This window comes from Poromitra crassiceps (assembly GCF_964638095.1).
Source record: "Poromitra crassiceps genome assembly, chromosome: 4".
Lineage (NCBI taxonomy): Eukaryota > Metazoa > Chordata > Actinopteri > Beryciformes > Melamphaidae > Poromitra > Poromitra crassiceps.
The window spans coordinates 50,888,856-50,909,171 of record NC_139626.1 but is presented as its reverse complement, the minus strand read 5'-3'; the positions used below and the strand labels follow the sequence as shown (position 1 = coordinate 50,909,171).

Here is a 20,316-nt window from a genome sequence, read left to right as displayed (position 1 = left end):
TAGAACTACTACATCATGTCATGCTCTATTCCCCTCATCATTACAACATCACTTCATTCTAATGTCTACTTCTCTATAGAACTACTACATCATGTCATGCTCTATTCCCCTTATCATTACAACATCACTGACTTCTAATGTCTACTTCTCTATAGAACTACTACATCATGTCATGCTCTATTCCCCTTATCATGACAACATCACTTCATTCTAATGTCTACTTCTCTATAGAACTACTACATCATGTCATGCTCTATTCCCCTTATCATGACAACATCACTTCATTCTAATGTCTACTTCTCTATAGAACTACTACATCATGTCATGCTCTATTCCCCTTATCATTACAACATCACTTCATTCTAATGTCTACTTCTCTATAGAACTACTACATCATGTCATGCTCTATTCCCCTTATCATTACAACATCACTTCATTCTAATGTCTACTTCTCTATATAACTACTACATCATGTCATGCTCTATTCCCCTTATCATTACAACATCACTTCATTCTAATGTCTACTTCTCTATAGAACTACTACATCATGTCCTGCTCTATTCCCCTTATCATTACAACATCACTGACTTCTAATGTCTACTTCTCTATAGAACTACTACATCATGTCATGCTCTATTCCCCTCATCATTACAACATCACTTCATTCTAATGTCTACTTCTCTATAGAACTACTACATCATGTCATGCTCTATTCCCCTTATCATTACAACATCACTGACTTCTAATGTCTACTTCTCTATAGAACTACTACATCATGTCATGCTCTATTCCCCTTATCATTACAACATCACTTCATTCTAATGTCTACTTCTCTATAGAACTACTACATCATGTCATGCTCTATTCCCCTCATCATTACAACATCACTTCATTCTAATGTCTACTTCTCTATAGAACTACTACATCATGTCATGCTCTATTCCCCTCATCATTACAACATCACTTCATTCTAATATCTACTTCTCTATAGAACTACTACATCATGTCCTGCTCTATTCCCCTTATCATTACAACATCACTTCATTCTAATGTCTACTTCTCTATAGAACTACTACATCATGTCATGCTCTATTCCCCTTATCATTACAACATCACTTCATTCTAATGTCTACTTCTTTATAGAACTACTAAATCATGTCATGCTCTATTCCCCTTATCATGACAACATCACTTCATTCTAATGTCTACTTCTCTATAGAACTACTACATCATGTCCTGCTCTATTCCCCTTATCATTACAACATCACTTCATTCTAATGTCTACTTCTCTATAGAACTACTACATCATGTCATGCTCTATTCCCCTTATCATTACAACATCACTTCATTCTAATGTCTACTTCTCTATATAACTACTACATCATGTCATGCTCTATTCCCCTTATCATTACAACATCACTTCATTCTAATGTCTACTTCTCTATAGAACTACTACATCATGTCCTGCTCTATTCCCCTTATCATTACAACATCACTGACTTCTAATGTCTACTTCTCTATAGAACTACTACATCATGTCATGCTCTATTCCCCTTATCATTACAACATCACTTCATTCTAATGTCTACTTCTCTATAGAACTACTACATAATGTCATGCTCTATTCCCCTTATTATTACAACATCACTTCATTCTAATGTCTACTTCTCTATAGAACTACTACATCATGTCATGCTCTATTCCCCTCATCATTACAACATCACTTCATTCTAATGTCTACTTCTCTATAGAACTACTACATCATGTCATGCTCTATTCCCCTCATCATTACAACATCACTTCATGCTTCTTTCCAGGAAACTTCCAAACACATTCACACTTTCTCTCTAGGAAATTATTCGGACACTGACAACCTCGTGTGTGTGTGTGTGTGTGTGTGTGTGTGTGTGTGTGTGTGTGTGTGTGTGTGTGTGTGAGAGAGAGAGAGAGAGAGAGAGAGAGAAAGAGAGAGAGAGAGAGAGAGAGAGAGAGAGAGAGATAACCGTTCGTCTGCTTTACTAGAGTGAACCGGACTGCAGTAGCCTCGGAAATGCTGATTGTGTGTGTGTGTGTGTGTGTGTGTGTGTGTGTGTGTGTGTGTGTGTGTGTGTGTATGTGATTGAAGGTTTAGTATTTATAATAACATGTCTGTTCCATGTCCACATATCAGATCTCCAGGTGCAGGTGACCAGATCCCAGTTCTCTAACCAGGCAGAGCTGAAGTGTCACAGCAGCTGTCATCTAGCTGGTCGTCTTTCCTATATCTGGTACAAGAATGGACTGAAAATTAAGGAAGAAACTTCTTCTTCTTATCCAGGCAACTTTGGTCCTGAAGACAGCTATTCCTGTGCTGTAGAAGGATATGAGGCTTTCCCGTCTGCTTCAGTGTGTGAGTTTACTCCACAGTGTGTCACTGACAAACACCAAACAAACAAACACACATATTTTTAATCTTTCAAATTATTTTAGCTGTTATTAACCAGGGAAAGGTTTAGCTGAGAATGTCTCTTTTTTTTCTGCTTCACTTTCACAACTGGGAGCTGCTCAGTACAACCACAGTGTGTGACTGTAGTTCAGGGGTTCCCAAAAAGATTTGCACCGCGGACCGGTTTAAAATTGACAATGTTGCTGAGGACCGGGGTGTGTGTGTGTGTGTGTGTGTGTGTGTGTGTGTTGTGTGTGAATATAGTAGCCTATCAAATACACAGGTATTTGTATGAAAACATTATCTCATCAATGTCTGTCCCACACAGCGCACCTGTTGATTCCACTTCCTCTCTCATGTCTGCGTTATGTTTCTTTAATCCTACATATTGTAACGTATCCGGTATCTCATGAGGCAGAGGCTTCTTGATGGTACAAGGGTCTTTATTCACAGTTAGTTATATTACAACTCTCAGCGGTTGTCACGCTCAAAGCTAGCAGCTTTCCCTTCGAGTAGTGTGTGAAGACTGACGCGCATGCTCAGTTCACTCCGGAAGTATCCCCCACAGCATAGTGTTCCCCAATACAACACTCCCACACATCAGTTCCTATCTGCAGTCGAGACACTACCAATGCTCACCCCTGTATGTGTACTGCTGATTCGCTACATACTCCCCGCCCAACAATAAGGTCAACGCCCACGTTGATAACACATCACACACCCCCTTGTACCAAAACATCTTTTTTTCTTTAACAGCTTCTTTGTTTTTTTTTCAATCACAGCATGTTGCACTCTCAGACTTCCCCACATCTCCTCCCCCACAATATCTCATGTCATGCACCTCTTTTACTTTCTGTTACAACAATACAACATCTCCAACCACCATCTCCTCTCTTTTTTTTTTTCTTTTTTTTTTTTTTTTTTTAGTACAACTCAAAGTTGTTGAATCGTCCTGGAGCCCTTGGCTCTCTCCGTGGCCGTGTTAGTCTCTGTGAATCTGTCTGCGGGGCTGATCCCACCTGCAGTGTCTCTGGGCTTTCACGTCCCTGGGTGGGGCCCGCCCGGTCATAGCCGGACGCCCCTCTCTGTGGGAACAGAGTCCTTCTTTCAGCCGGTCTAGGTGAAACCGCCGGGCGGCCGAGATCTGGGGGAAAGGTGCACCCCCCCCGGTATGGGGCCAACCTGTCTCTGTGGAGTACCTTCCTGCCACCAAGTGGCATCTGCACTCGGTACACCACTTCCCCCATTCTCTCCATGACCCTGCATGGGCCTGTCCAGTGACAGTCCAGTTTAGGGCTACGCCCTTTTTTTCTCTGGGGTGTGTACACCCAGACCAACTCCCCCCCCTGGAAATGGTTTCCTTTTGCCCTCACATCATAATTCCTTTTTTGTTTCATGCCTGCTTTCTCTAGCTGGTCCCGAGCAAAGTGGTGAGCGGACTCTAAGCGATCTTGTAGCCTCCTGGCGTACTCTCGCCCTGGGGGAGCGTCCAGTGCATCTGGTGGCTTGCCGAACGCTATTTCTGCTGGTGTCCGCAGTTCTCGACCTAACATGAGCAGAGCTGTTGTGCAGGAGGTGGACTCGTGTGTGGCGGATCTGTAGGCCATGAGGATGAGCGGCAGGTGCGTGTCCCAGTCCCTCTGGTGTTCCTCCGTGAGGATGGCCAACTGCTTTTTCAGCGTTCTATTGAATCTTTCTACAAGGCCATCGCTCTGGGGGTGCAATGCTGTGGTCCGTGTCTTTTTAATGTTCAGTTTCTCGCACATGGTGGCGAACACTCGTGACTCAAAGTTTCTCCCTTGGTCACTGTGTAGGGTCTCTGGTGCTCCGAACCTACTGAACATGCCGGTTACTAGTGCGTCGACCACCGTCCCCGCCTCCTGGTCGGGTAGTGCGTACGCCTCTGGCCATTTTGTGAAATAGTCCATGGCGACCAGGACGTACTTGTTTCCACTGTCTGAGCAGGGAAAAGGTCCCATCACGTCTACCCCTACCCTCTCCATGGGGGCTCCTGCTGCTAGCTGTTGGAGCGGGGCGCGAGACTGATCTAACGGGCCTTTGTACGCTGCGCAGAGGTCGCAGTGTCGACAGAAGTCCTGTACGTCTCTCCCCATCCTCCCCCAATAAAAGCCTTGTCTGATACGGCGGAGCGTTTTGTTTACCCCAAAGTGCCCAGCCCCTACAGTTCCATGGCAGCTCCTGCACACCTCCTCCCTCAACGTTGTCGGCACTACTTTCCGCCACTTATGCTCTCCTGTCGCTGGCTCCTTCCAGGACTTCATCAGCACTCCGTTACTCAAACTCAGGGTGTCGAACCCCGCCCACAGCCCTTTGGTTGTGTCGGTGGCCCCCGCCACCTCTTCCCAGGGCGGCTTCTGGCCCTCTTCTACCCATTGCAGTACTGGTGACAGCTCTCTGTCGTTTTCTTGGTGGCCCCTCCAATCCGCTGCCTCTGCTACCCGCAGCGTCCTGCACACTGGCCCATCCCCCGTGTGGTTAGGGCAGATCCTAGCTTTCTCTTGGAGCTCTCTCTCTCTTCCTTCTCTCTTTTCGCAGTACGTACACCCTCTCTCTGCACAGGGTCGTCGTGACAGGGCGTCTGCGTTGACGTGGCGCGCCCCTGCCCTGTGTTCTATCGTGAAGTTGTAGTCTGCCATTTTCTCTAACCAGCGGCACACTTGTCCCTCCGGCTCTCTGAAGGACCATAGCCACTGCAGCGCCGAGTGGTCGGTCCGTATGGTGAACCGTGGCTGTCCCAGGAGGTAATATCTAAAGTGTCTTAGTGCTTCTACTACGGCGAGGAGCTCCCGGCGGGTGACGCAGTAGTTACGTTCTGCTTTATCGAAAGTCTTGCTATAGTACGCCACCACCCGCTCCCCGTCCGGCCCCGCCTGGGACAGCACGGCCCCCATACCCCCATTGCTGGCATCAGTGTCTAGTAGGAACGGCAGGGCGGGGTCTGGTGCTCTAAGCACTGGAGACTCGGTCAGTGCTTTCTTGAGGGCTTTGAATGCTAGGTGGCATTCTGTCGTCCAGTGGAAGTCTGCGTTCTTCTCTTTTAACCTGAACAGTGGTTCCGCTATTTTAGAAAACCCGTTCACGAATTTCCTGTAGTATGCGGCTAGCCCTACGAAGCTCTCGAGTTCGCCTTTGTTTCTGGGGGTGGGCCACTCCATGACCGCCTGAGTCTTCTCTTCTAGGGTGCGAATGCCCCCCGCGCCGATGCCATGCCCTAAGAACTCCACCCTCCTCTTCAGGAAGTGGCACTTGTCTGGGTGTAACTTTAGACCCGCCTCTGCTATCTTCTGCAGGACTTTTCGTAACGCCCCCACTGCTGCCTGGAACGTGCCCCCGTGTGTCAAGATGTCATCTAAATACACGACACATTCGGATCGGGGAATGTCTCCCAGCAACTTCTCCATTAACCTCTCGAACGTTGCTGGTGCGTTGCACAGCCCGAAGCTGAGTACTCGAAACTGCCACAGCCCCTTCTCTGTGCGGAAGGCGGTCTTTTGCTTGGCATCGTCGCGGAGGGGCACCTGCCAGTACCCGCTACGGAGGTCTAGGGATGAGAACCAGGATGACTCTCCCGCGGCGTCTAACAGTTCCTCTATGATGGGCATCGGGTATGCGTCTTTTTTCGTCACTTTGTTCAGCCCCCTATAGTCTACACAAAATCGCATTTTGGGGCTATTTTTCTTTTTCACCAGCACTACCCCTGACACCCACGGGCTGTCTGATGGCTCAATGATCCCCGCCCGCAGCATGTTCTCTACAGCTTCGTTCGCTATCTCTCTCCTCGCCGCTGGGACCCGACGTGGATATGACCTGACGGGTCGCGCCCCCTCTGTGTCTATTTCGTGTTCCACCAGGTGGGTACAGCCTAGTTCATCATCTGACATGGCGAAAATGTCTTTATATTCCTCTAGTACCCTCCACAGTTCATCGCTCTGCTGGGTCTCTAACCCTTCGCTCTGGCGTTTGTGCAATCCCCTGAGCATCTCTAACCTCTCTCTCTCCCCCTCTGCCTGTTGCGCTGGCTGAGGGCAAGTGTTTGGAGGTGGGCTAGGGGTGGGGCTTTGTGGAGGGGCTTGGTCTGCTGGGTGGGGCTCATGCACTACGGTGACGCGATATACCGTGATGTTATTTACATTAGCTCTCTCCTCTGGAACGGTGGGAGGGTGGCCCATCTGGACTACTGGCCCCCCTGCAAATGTCAATGTGCTTTTTCCTAGGTCTACTGTGCATTTGTTTAGCGTCAAGTAGTCTTCCCCTAGGATGCAGGGTCCCGTCATTTCTACCACCCACACCGGAAAGTCCACTGTCTGTTCCCCCACTGTTATCATTACGTGTCCCCTCCCCCTCATTGGCATCAACTCACCGGATACTGTTCTTAGTAGTTGTGCTGCTGGCTGCTCCAGGCGCGTCCCCTCGGGCATCATGTTGACGTTCACCAGCGTTGCCGTACACCCCGTGTCCACCAGGGTGGCGCAGTATCTCCCCTGTATGTAGACTGGAACATGGCAGCCGTTCATCGCGCGCGGCCCGCTCTGCATGCTGACAGCTCCGGCGATGTCGTCTACTTCGGGGCCCGGCGGAGCCCCACCTCCCCGTTGCTGTCGGTGGGCCCCCTCCTGCGATGACGTGGCTACGGGGACTGTGGCATCGTAGACCCGTCTCGCCCCATCTGGACGGGCCCTGTGCCGTTTCCCTGGTTCCAAGCTCTCCGGCGGCAGTCTGCCTCCCGATGTCCCGGGCGTCCGCATCCCCAGCAGATCATGTTCCCTCTGGCCCAGCTGTTGTTCCGCTGAGTGGGCTGTCGAGCGGGGTTGGGCTGCAGGGTCGCTCTGCGGAGCAGTTGTTCTGTCAGCTGTTGTACTGACTCGGACAGTTCTTTCACCCTGTCGCCCTGCTCTCTCACCGTGTTGCTTTGCTCTGCCCAGGCCGTCTTCCACGCTGGTTCTTCTTGTAACTGGCTCTCCGCGGCCATTCTGACCACTGGGGCGGCCTCCATTATGCCGCTGCTCTTGTCCCAGCCTTCTACTGTCTCTATCTCCAGTGCCAGCCCCAGCGCTGCTCCCAATGTTTTCGGGTGTCCCAGCGTTACCTTCTGGCTTAGGCTCCGTGGCTCGATGGCCTGGACAAAGTAGCTTAGGGCTAGTCCATCCAGTGTCTCCGTCGGTAGCTGGCTGTATGCGCGCCGGCTGAGAGTCTCAATGTCCGTTGCCAGTGCACGTAGTGACTCACCCTGTCGTCTGCGTCTGTTACACAGTTCTGCGGCTACGATGGCCTGCTCCTCGCATCGGCCGAAACGTCTCTGCAGGACCCCCATCACCACATCCCAGTCCTTTGTATCAGCTATTGCCGACACGCACGCTGTAGCCTCGCCCTCAAGGGCCATGACGAGGTAGCTGGCTCTCTCCCTTCTTGTCCAGCCATTCCAATCTGCAGCCTCTGTAAACTGCTTGCAGTATGCCTCCCATTCGACTTTACCGTTGAATTTTGGCGGGGTGATTTCCTTTCTTCCCCGCCGCTCGCCGTCCTTTGCCGCCTCGACCCGTGTCCCGTCTTTGTCCTCGGACCGTAGGCTGGCTCCGCTGGGCTGTGGCACAGCCTCCATGGCTACAGCGGCAGTGTCAACCCGCTCGATCTTCACTCTCACCGGTCCCGGTTCTTCCGCTCCTTCTCCCGCCTCGCTAGCTTGCCTGCTAGCTCCCTTGGGCTGCGGGCTAGCTTCCGTGGCTACGGTGCTAGCTCTGTCTGGCTCGGATTTTATTTTCACCAACCCCAGGCTTTCTGTTGTTTTTCTTTCTTGGTTCCCTGTGGTAGCAGCTGCGTCTACCCAGACATCATCCTCCTCGGCCGGCTGGTAGTCTGCCCCGGCTCTCGCCTCTCCCGCCTCTCGATTGAGCCGCTTGCGCTCTTTCTTCAGGAACTTGTTAACCATTTCGCCAAATCTGGAGGCAATATTCACCGTTTAAACTTCTGACGCCAGTGTAACGTATCCGGTATCTCATGAGGCAGAGGCTTCTTGATGGTACAAGGGTCTTTATTCACAGTTAGTTATATTACAACTCTCAGCGGTTGTCACGCTCAAAGCTAGCAGCTTTCCCTTCGAGTAGTGTGTGAAGACTGACGCGCATGCTCAGTTCACTCCGGAAGTATCCCCCACAGCATAGTGTTCCCCAATACAACACTCCCACACATCAGTTCCTATCTGCAGTCGAGACACTACCAATGCTCACCCCTGTATGTGTACTGCTGATTCGCTACAATATTGTGGATGGCCAGTGCCACAACAAGATAAAAATGTGTTTGCAACTCTATGACTTCACTAGTCGTCTTTGTTACCTGCACAGGTGTGCACAGAGGGTACAATGACAGCAGATGTTGAGGGACAGGAGAGCATTACATAATTCACTGTTGTCAACAAGATCTTCCCAGCTGTTCTGGGGATTCAAACCATCAGACTTCCAGTCACAAGCTGACTTCCAAATGTTCAGTTGTTGCCTCCCACATCTTTACTACTAATTGTTTAATTACAATATGTGTCATTGCTAAACCACATCCTTATTTTATATCATCCATGTTAATCCATGTTCTCCAGATGGTCCCAGGAACACCTCAGTGTTGGTGAGTCCCTCTGGTGAAATAGTGGAGGGCAGTTCAGTGACTCTGACCTGCAGCAGTGATGCCAACCCAGCAGCTACTTACGCCTGGTACAAGAAGAATGACGCCTCTCCAAAAGCATCAGGACAGACCTTCACCATCACTGACATCACATCTGAACACAGTGGAGAATATTACTGTGAGGCCCAAAACAGCAGAGGGCGCCATAACTCCACCTTACAGCTGATTGTTGTGGCAGGTAAGGTCATCCATTCGCCTACCTAACACACACGCACGCACGCACAGACCACATCGTCCTAGAGGCTTGAAGCTCTTTCATGGCCGCTTGTCTTTTATAATATTATGTTCCCTTCATCTGCTCTCTCTCTCTCTCTCTCTCTCTCTCTCTCTCTCTCTCTCTCTCTCTCTCTCTTTCTCTTTCTGACTTGCTCTCATTATCCCTCCCTCTCTCTCTCTCTCTCTCTCCTCCTCTCCACTCTCCCTCTATCTCTCTCGCCCAGGTGAGCCCAGATTTCTGGTGTTGGTCGTGGGTGTGACTGTGGCTGTGGCCGTTGTGCTGCTGGCTGTCATTCTGTTGCTGCTCTACAAATGGAAGACAAAGAGGGAACGTGATGGTGAGTTACCCCACGCACACACACCCACACACACACACACACACATACACATACACACTTTACACACACACACACACACACACACACACACACACACACACTAGGGGTGTCACGGTACGTGTATTGGTCCCGTTCAGTGCGTGAAGCAACACGACAAATACGTCTAATCCAGAAGGTGGTGGTAAAGCACCTAAACGCTGTTTGACAGAAGGTTGTGGTAAAGCACCTAAACGCTGTTTGACAGAAGGTGGTGGTAAAGCACCTAAACGCTGTTTGACAGAAGGTGGTGGTAAAGCACCTAAACGCTGTTTGACAGAAGGTGGTGGTAAAGCACCTAATCGCCGTTTGACAGAAGGTGGTGGTAAAGCACCTAAACGCTGTTTGACAGAAGGTGGTGGTAAAGCACCTAAACGCTGTTTGACAGAAGGTGGTGGTAAAGCACCTAAACGCCGTTTGACAGAAGGTGGTGGTAAAGCACCTAAACGCTGTTTGACAGAACGTGGTGGTAAAGCACCTAAACGCCGTTTGACAGAAGGTGGTGGTAAAGCACCTAAACGCTGTTTGACAGAAGGTGGTGGTAAAGCACCTAAACGCTGTTTGACAGAAGGTGGTGGTAAAGCACCTAAACGCTGTTTGACAGAAGGTGGTGGTAAAGCACCTAAACGCTGTTTGACAGAAGGTGGTGGTAAAGCACCTAAACTCTGTTTGACAGAATGTGATGGTAAAGCACCTAAACGCTGTTTGAACGCCAAAGTAAAGGAAGATCCTGGAGCACTAAATTAACTGGAAAGTGATTTGAATAAGGTGCAGTGACTTAACGTTTCCACGCACAGCGTCTTCATCAGAGTCAAACAATGATGGCACATAGACAAGTGGTTTAAAAAGCCTCCCAATACACCCGACAGTCTGTCATTGGCTAATAAGGGTGGGAGGTGTGTCACTCAATGAGCCAATACAAATGCAGCACTCAAACAGAGGAAGGCACAATAAATAACAGCCAGCCCACAGCAAACAACAAGATAGACAGCAGGCTATATAATAAGAAACACAATCAAATAACAACAGCTAATTCCTCTTAATTAGCAAGGTACCAGCAGAGGCGGACTTTGACTTTTAGCTCTGGGGGGGCGGGGCCACTTCTGCAGGAGACACACACATTGTGCCGGCACGCAATTTTTTTGGGCCGTTTTACATTTGAAATGTTTCCCGTTTGAAGGCAGATTTAAAGGAATATCTCATGTTAAGTCTGGCATCATCATGGTCTCTCTCTAATTTAATAAGTTATACTTTAATAAGTATAAGAATGGAAATATTAGAATATGAGTAGAATTACAGAACATTAATACTCATTATTGTATGTTTAGTAATGTAATGTATATTATATAGTGCTTCACTGTTCACTGTTGCTTTTGACCGTGCTCAAAGACAGTTTACAAATACAGGATAAAACAACTTTAATAAAGATAGAAAATATTAAAATAGATGAGAGAGAGAGAGGGAGAGAGAGAGAAATATTATAGGTCAAAAGCAACAGTGAAAAGGGCTTTTTTGGAAATATGACATAATGAGTATGAAAGACAATGAGTTTTGGCCTGTCAGATGTGACTGGGGAGGGCATCCCAGAGGGAGGGGGCGGCTGCAGCAAGGCCCTGTCAGAAGCCCCCCTGTCACAGCTTTAGCAAAGAGATACCTGTGATTCTTGTCAAAGTGGATATAAATTGTATGATCATATTCAGCCAGACAGTGAGATGGAGATTTAGAATGGTGAGCAAAAAACAACAAAAAAACACAAACATTAACTCCGCCCATGGATACAAGTTACAGAAAACATGAGAGGCTTAGTTCTTCATTGAGTCCATTTGGTTCAACAGTATTGAGACTGTGAATCCAGAAAGCCTCTCTTCTCAGCAGTTTATTTACAATGTCGTCCCCTCTCTGTGAGGAAGCGACTCTCTCAATCCCCCACAATTTGAGAGTGGCAGGCTGGCAGCAGAGCCATGTTGTGCTTGGGCATAACGACGCGCTATTGCGTAGTCCATGTTGTGATTACGGATGGCTGCTTTGTGTTCGGCAATGCGGGCTTTGAGCGCCCGTTTGGTCTGACCAACGTACACTAGCTCACATGGACATTTGAGAATGTACACAACATGTGTGGTGCTGCAGTTTATGAAGGAAGTGATGTTGTATTTCTTGCCGGTACGTGGGTGGACAAAATGTTTGGTGTCAGATGAGTCAGAACAGTGTGTGCAGTGGCCACATCTGTAAAAGCCAGAGATGGGGGGGTAACCATGTAGGAGGAGGGGTCATGGCATATATATATATATATATATATCTATAGGCATATATATATATATATATATATATATATATATATATATATAGGGGTCATGGCACTGTGCACCAGTCTGTCTCTGAGCGAACGGGATCTCCTGAAAGCAATGCGAGGGGGTTCAACACACAAAGGTTTCATGGTGGGGTCGCTCTGTAGTGTTTTTTGATTATACTTTTTTATAAAACGTCTAATCCTGAAGGTGGTGGTAAAGCACCTAAACGCTGTTTGAACGCCATCAACGCCACAGAAGAAGACACTCCAAAACAACACAAGAGCCATAGAAATCCATGTTCACTGAATGGAACGTTTTGTGGAGAGGAAGCATTACCGGGGGTCGCTCCAGCGTGTTTACAAGCCCTGCTCCCCCTTTAACCTCATCAAAAAAGCCAGTGCAGAGCAGTATCCTAATGACTTTTATGACTCAGGCGATAAGCTGTTTTGCAAATTCTGTCAACATCAAGCCAACGAGGTAAGCTTGCTAATGTAACGTTACGTAGCCGCGATGCGCAACAATAGAGGGTATGCACACCCACTGGAACACGCCCCCCTCAATCGGGAATGAGTGTCAAAATGAGTGTCAAGTTCCTCCCTGAGCAGCAGGTGTCAGTTATCTAGGCTGATTACGGCATTCAAGCTCAGTCTTGCTGTGACTCAGTGGGCGTGACCCCACAGTGACTTCTGCCTCTGTGACATCACATGCATAACCTCTATAAAGGACTTTCCTTTAGTCCTTTATAGTTGTGCGTCGCGGCTAAACGTTACATAACACTTGTAACGTTGATGTTAACTTGTAAACATGCAACTTACATCACGTGAGATGACAAGCAAGATGCCGTGAGGAAGAGGGGATGACTCCTTGTCATGTTCCAATAATCCATTATGATGACCGAATGTAATCATTATGGTAAACAAAACTCGCCTCCATAACGTGACTTGGGAATGTGAAACCCACCTCGCTGTCTGACAACTCTGAGTTGTCACACAGCGAGGGAGGGATGAGTGGGAGTATTAACTCCACATTCACTCTGTTTACAAACTTGTGTACAATAAAGATTTAAAGTGGGGGGAAATGCCTTTGCTCTGTCAAACAGCTGGAATACAGACATCTGAGAGGAAGGTGCACCTCACACTTTGAAAATCACTGCTCTAGAGTAAAACGTTTTTGTGTGGATTGCCTAGATCTTATTAAATGGTGGACATTTATTCATTCCCACTTATTAGACACTATTTCTGATGGTAAAATGAGCATAAAAAGCAAAACACAGAATTCAGAAAAATTCTAACGGAAAAAAAAACAGAATTTGGGATTTGTTGCTTTTTCCCCCGTTGTACCAAATTTGTACCGAACCGTGACCCCAAAACCGAGGTACACCCCTAACACGCACGCACGCACGCACGCACGCACGCACGCACGCACGCACGCACGCACGCACACACACACACACACACACACACACACACACACACACACACACACACTGACACACACACGCAACTTTGTGCTGTCTGTCCACAGGTTCGAGCACCAGGGGAAACTCAACTGCCATAAACTTGCAGGTGACTTTTTTCTTCTTTGTATCTATTTTTACATGCAGTCAAACTTGTAATTGTTTAAACATTTTCTGTTTGTTCTTTGAATCTATTTTTCCTTTTTAATAAGAAACAAATGTAGCAAAAATATCTGGGCAGTAACTTTGGCTGGATTAATGGATTTGTATTGACATGTCCTTGTACTGTATGTAAAATTACAGTTCCACTTCTACAAGGAGCACCATTAGTGTTAGCACTATTACTAATACTATTGGTCTATCCTTTTTAAACCAGATAACACATGTTATAATCTGCTAATTAACAAGAAAGAAATATAATAAATTGTAATAACTGTAATTTCAATTAACACGTTAATTGCCAAGAACGAGTTGAGTCGTCAAACACAATCCAGCTGTTCACTGCCAGCGACGAGTTGAGTCGTCAAAAAAATCGTTTTTTTTTTTTTGACGGTGGGGCGTTGATCAATCCCTTTTACGTCTCCTATACAATTATTGGAGGTATTGAATGTGTATAATCTATTTTACCGACCCACTAAGTGTTGACAGTGCTCCCCCAGACGAGCGAAATCAAAGAAAAAACTGCCGCGGGAGCAAGCCATTCAAGGAAATGGCGAGGCGATTTTACAGTAATCCATTCCAGACTTGTCTTGCCCGAGAGCGGCCGCGCGCAGGCAGCAGCACACAGAGAGCGGAGAGCGATTTGCAAAATAGATTATAGGTGAAACACACTTTGAAACACCTCAGAAAGGCCAGAATCAACATCTGCCCATCGCCCACGCATTCCCCGGCCCATCTTGACTCGCACAAGGAGCGTCCGCACGCAGGCAAGCAGGCAGGCAGGCACGCAGGCAGGCAGGCAGGCAGCAGCAACGCGCTTCTGACACGCCCGCTGTAGAGCCAGGAGGAAGGAGGAGAAGACACACGGAGGGAGGAGTTTGAATGAGAGGGGTGTTTCCTGTTGTTATGGAGGAAATTACTGTTCAAAACTATTGTTTAGAATGTCTGACGGTCTTACTGATGCCAAAAATGAATGGTTAAAGTGACTTTTCTATCGAATTTCACAAAAAGCCATTTATCTCTGAATAAATTTCCAGACGCTGAAACCATGCTGTACTCAACGGCTAATATCTACATAACTACTAACTCTACAAACTAACTCTTTTAGACAGAGAAAGCACACATTCTATTAGTACTTTTCTGAACTTTGTGTTCACAAAGTCCAACCAGAAAATTATGCTCGGCTCTTGTAAAATGAGCCAGAATCCTCAAAAAAAGGCCTGGCAGAAGCTACCTACAGTAAAAAAAAAACGGCTGGCAGTCAATGTGTTAAGTGTTATACTTTTGGAAAGTGTGAAATTGACATTATATAAACTGTTTACAGTGTGTACAAAACAGAAGCCCATACCACGAATGGAGGATAAACAGATCCAGGATCTGTCCCTTGATCTGGTTTGGCTTAACCAGATCAAAGCAATCAAGCTAATCGGTACCACAACGGCGGTAATCAGCTGGGTCTGTCAATTTGGGATTTGCCCATCCAGCTCTGAGCTCGTGCACCAGAAAATGCTCGTGAACAGGAGCTCATGCCCACAAAAGAGGCGTGGTTTGTAACAGGGTCGGAAATGAGCTAGCAATATCGACAGCTCCGGATTTTACAGCGTCAGACATGCCTATTTCCTCATTCATTGAATGCCACATTAAAGTGTATTAATTAACAGAGCTTTATTGCATGTCACAATCAAAGTCTGCGTTGGATATGAGTCTGTTACTGAAGGACTGTCTAAAGTTACCGCTTTTATTCACATCGTTCATTTGATTTCTGCTGCCGTTTCTGCCTAGTGCCTACAGCAGATTCATATAGGTCTACTCAATAAAACCTGCATGTGTTTTTTCCGAGTAGAAAATTTTTTCCAAAATCCGTAGGCCTATTTAGATCATAGATTTGATGTTAGACATATAAGCTCTGAATCAACGCGGTGCGGGCGTAGTTTTCATTGAATTAAAAAATTGCCTATAAAAATAACTACTCCGTTGCACACACTGCACCTTAGTGCGCTTTGGAGACGTTTATGGTAACCTTTTTAGGCAGGTGATTTAGTGATATTTCTCCATGGAGCGTTCAGCTGCAATCGGCAGGGTCAAACGTTCTTGGGAGCAAATAAAAATGAATATTTCACGCTGGAGGAACAAACCATAATCTTAAGGAAATATGAAGAATTCAAAGATGTAATAAAAACCAAAGGCAACACTGCTGCACATCATCACAGCAAAAAAATTGCAGATTGTCTCAATGCGTAAGTTATTCAGCTTGCTTGATTTCGCCACCCAAGTTCAGCATCTCCGTTGCGCACACGGTGCGCTTTGGAGATGTGTGATTAATGGGTCGCAAAATACTCTCCTTTTCGAGGAAGCTCATTGGTTCGTGGGTGGTGCCTTTTAAGGTTTAATCTTATCCTTGCAACTTAACCTGCTCCAGACCAGGTTAACCGTGCAGCATAAGTTGCTATGGAAAAATATATCGGTAAGAAGTGAACTAGCGTCGTAGCACGGCAAACCCAGGGTTAAACCTGAAGTTACCTCGCTAAGCCACTAATCTTGCTTTGTGGTATAGGCCCCAGATGTAGAAGGATATAGCCTGGGGGTAAACCATATTGACATTATACAAAGTGTTTACAGAACAGATGTAGGAGGAGCCTGGTGGTAAATAATATTGACATTATATAAAGTATTATATATATATATATATATATATAAAGTACTCTAGTCTTGTTTCATTGTTGTTATTGAGTCTATTTCTGCAATAACTCCACTTTATGGCTGTTTACTAACGTTAACGTTAAAGTTTGTTGCTTCGGGAGCCGCCATACTGTTTTTCCAGCAGCCTTCCTGATTGGTCGGTTACGTTGTCAACTACGAGGCAGGTCCCTGATTGGTCCGTGCACTTAGTAATTTCTAGAAATCACTGGGGGGTCAGACTGATCCACAGAATGAAGCACGATGTGAGGTCACATGATCAGGATGGTTTACCAGGCTAGTAGGATACATGCAAGATGGAGGACTGTTTCCATGGCTACCATGCTGCCATGCCTTGTTGTCACCTTGGTGAACTTCATATTGTTTGTTGCAGAGTGTGAACTCTGCTGCAGCCTCCAGATCCCGGCCAGACTCCACCTACCAGAGCCTCAGTCCAGCCTCCACGGATCAGAACCAAATATACTCTACTCTGCCACCAGACCCCACCTACCAGAGCCTCAGTCCAGCCACCATGGATGAGAACCAAACATACTCTACTATCGCACAGATTACAGAGTAGCAGAGTGTTGAGATGCTCAACATTGCTGTAAATGAGGGCGTGCCCTCAGTCAATTCTTGAGTTGAAATAAATAAATATATACATAGTAGAGTTAAGGTCTTTGCACACAGTGAGTTTTTTTTCGTATGTGTTTTTTTATTCGTCACCTGAAAACACAGACGGGCCAAACAGCTCACAAAAGCCTATTGAGTGATGTTAAAAATGCAGAAAATCAAACCTGTTGTGAAAACTTGAATGAGGGATGAAAGTTTCAGTTAGTGTGTAAACATGAGTGACACAACATGAGGTCGTATTTATTTTAAAATGTGCGACAATTTCGGATGAAAAATACGGACTTGGTGTGCAAAAGCCTTTACCTGAATTAGATGAAACAACAAACTTTCCTTGTATTTGTTTAAACTGTTGTGCTCTTATTTCCTGTTGAAACAGGATGTTGGCTCAGTTATTATGGATCCCATGTCTCTTCTAGGTAAGACCCACCCTCTTCCTCTGAACGCCCTACTCTGCCTCTGATTGGCTTACCCTGGTATTCCTACCCTAATACCAATCGCCACTCCCAACCAATCACCACTCCTCATGCCTAAACCTTACCCAACCAATCACCACTCATCATGCCTAAACTCAACCAATCACCACTCCTCATGCCTAATTCAAGCCAATCAGAGGCATTTTTTTTGTCGTTGAAAACAAGGTAAATGGTAGGCCTAGCAGAGATGTTAAAGTAACTGGACTAGAACAGATTTTGGATTTTTTGGAAACAAGTACTACATTTCATGCTATTTCAATGATTAGATTAGGAGATGCAGTTTTGTGGCCTTCATGGCGCCCCATGTGGGTTGATTTTAAACCTGCAATAAGCCATATCAGACCTTATAACTAGGGATGCACCGATGTGAAAATGTTGGCCGATATCGATAACTGATATTACCATTGCTGGTATGGCCGATAACCGATATTTACAGATGTTGATATGATCTGTATAAAAACACATTTCTATGATAATAACATTTTGTACAAACTGAAAAACACATGTAAACACTGAATTTGAAAAAGTTATGCATTTCTTTATTTCCAAAACATTTGGAAAAGCCCATAAATCATATATTTACCGCATCGTTTCCTCTCAATGGGACAATTTTGGCTGATACCGATAACCGATATTAACATAGCAACATCGATATGCCGATATGTTAAAAAATGACTAACATCTGCTGCAGATATATCGTGCATCCCTACTTATAACCAATCGTCAAACGAATGGGAGCTATGTGGAGATTTCAATGAGACATAATAAATAATGTTATGTACCAATATCCACACAGCAGCAGCTGTGTTGCTGTTTTTGTCACCCTCTAGTGGTCAGAAAACTTAACTTATTGCACCTTTAAAATGCCATGTCAGACATCCTTATTATCCTCTCATGAATAAGTATGTCAGGTTTTGTGTGGATTGGGCCAAAGTTCTTTGTGTTATGGATGGTTTTGTATTAGGCCACGCCTGTGAGGAAGCTCATGTCGGCCATATTGTTTATGTTGCTGGAAAATGATTACAAAGAGTTTCTCAAGGCCCTCTGGCTACATTATGTACTTAGTGTTGAGAGGTGACAACCTTCCAAAGCTTTCAGGATTTGTCTTTTAAACTATTCAAATGAGAGAGAGAGAGAGAGACAGAGAGAGACAGAGAGAGAGAGAGAGAGAGAGAGAGAGAGAGAGAGAGAGAGAGAGAGAGAGAGAGAGAGAGATAGAGACAGAGAGAGACAGAGAGAGAGAGAGAGAGAGAGAGAGAGAGAGAGAGAGAGAGAGAGAGAGAATCTAGGTGGGCTTGAACCACTAGTTAGTGAACAACATCAATGTATTGTATATTATGTGTATATAAAAAAAAGTATCATAAACAGCCACTTAGCTTCATGTGTTTTTGCTCATCAAGGCAGGTCAGCTCAGGAGAACCTGCCTCTATTCAAAACCTTAGTTTGATTCAAGTGGTGTAATTAAAGTGTTTATCATGTCATAGATGCTAAATGTATTTTTGTTAACACTGTATTCATTTTCATTTATAAGCTATTCACAAGCAATTAGTTAATGATGATCTGTAAAAGCATAGGCAACATTGTTATTTACTCGTGTTTTACAATTGATTTTTTACTATGTTGAAAATAAGCTATAAACATATATGAATAAATACTTGGCTACTCATTTATAAACGTGCTGAAGCAGCTAATCTAAAGTAGCAACTTATTTCAGTCTATTAAGGATGAATAAAACCATCTATACATATGAACATCAGTTCAATCAGGAATGAGTCTGGAAGACCTGGCTGTTAGCACTTCTTGGCTGTTAGCACTTCTTGGCTGTTAGCACTTCTGGTTCCTACGTGTAAAAGGCAATGGGATTTTTGTTTGGGGATTTTGATTAAATGCTTGAAATAAGGTTTGTGGTTAACAAAAGTTTATGAAACAGTGAACTTTGTGTTCAGCAAGATAATTTTCACAAATGAGGACCACGTTTATGATTTTCGAAGCGTAACTGGTTCAAAAGTCATCAGGGGATGATGGGTTCTTCTAAATATCAGGGACTTCAGCTGATATTCATGTAGTCTAGATGGTTTCTCTGTTACCTTCTATGCTGATATGATATAATGGTGTCATTGCTATTTTCTATGAAGTATTTTACAAATTGTTTTATTTTTTATGTTGTATTGATTGTGTGCCCCCCTACAGGTGGGGATGATTTGTGCAAATTAAAAATGAGGCTGGTTCATCATGTTTGTATGATGCTCTGATGAAGGTACTATGCTGAAACATGTTCGCCTGATAGCCTGAATAAAAAATAAATAAATAATGCTAACCAGAGCAAAAAGTCTTCCATCTGTCTTTTTTATTGATGCTATTCCCATCCTTTGGTGTGTGTTTTCTATGCAAAGTATTCTGTTATATCAAAGTGACAAGGAACATGTATTTTTAATACAACTCTACCTTTCTGTCTGTAATGCCACCTCTCAGCATTAATTAATTAATTCACATTAAATGGGGATTGCTGCAGTCAGAAACAGCCTACGTCATCCTCTTAAAAAACATTTGTGACATTATTATTAGTTCTCACAATTCACAGCTGTATGTTTAGTACCAGCCTCTAGGCGGGGGTGTTATTTTGATTTCCCCCCCTTCAATAATACCATGATACTTTCTTGTACTGACTAGTCTGTTGGGGCGTGTCTGTTGGCAGCTGCAGACAGAATGTTGGTATTTTTCAACCTGGACTCTATTTTTGTCACTTTTGATGTCAAAGTAACTCATGTGCAGCCACGGTGCACGTATGCCCCTCCTGCCTTGGCTCATGTGAACACGCTGCTGTGAGGTAAAGACAACAATGTGAGTCTGTTCAAATAAGCATGTTTAGTGAACCTATGTGCACGGGCTACCAGAGCATGAGGGCCATGCACGCACCACGGCTGCC

The 20,316-nt window shown here is 45.5% G+C and overlaps 1 protein-coding gene across 1 annotated transcript; it reads left to right on the top strand.

The window, feature by feature from the left end:
• Window positions 1–8,750: 8,750 nt before the first annotated feature.
• On the top strand, window positions 8,751–19,692 carry LOC310775832 (uncharacterized protein; the record flags this gene model as incomplete). The annotated part of the gene is made up of 5 exons (XM_083635959.1): window positions 8,751–8,784; window positions 9,180–9,293; window positions 9,556–9,669; window positions 13,518–13,558; window positions 16,679–19,692. The coding sequence occupies 5 exons, from the start codon at window positions 8,751–8,753 to the stop codon at window positions 16,862–16,864; spliced, it is 489 nt and encodes a 162-aa protein (XP_083492085.1). The 3' UTR covers window positions 16,865–19,692.
• Between the last annotated feature and the right edge of the window lie 624 nt (window positions 19,693–20,316).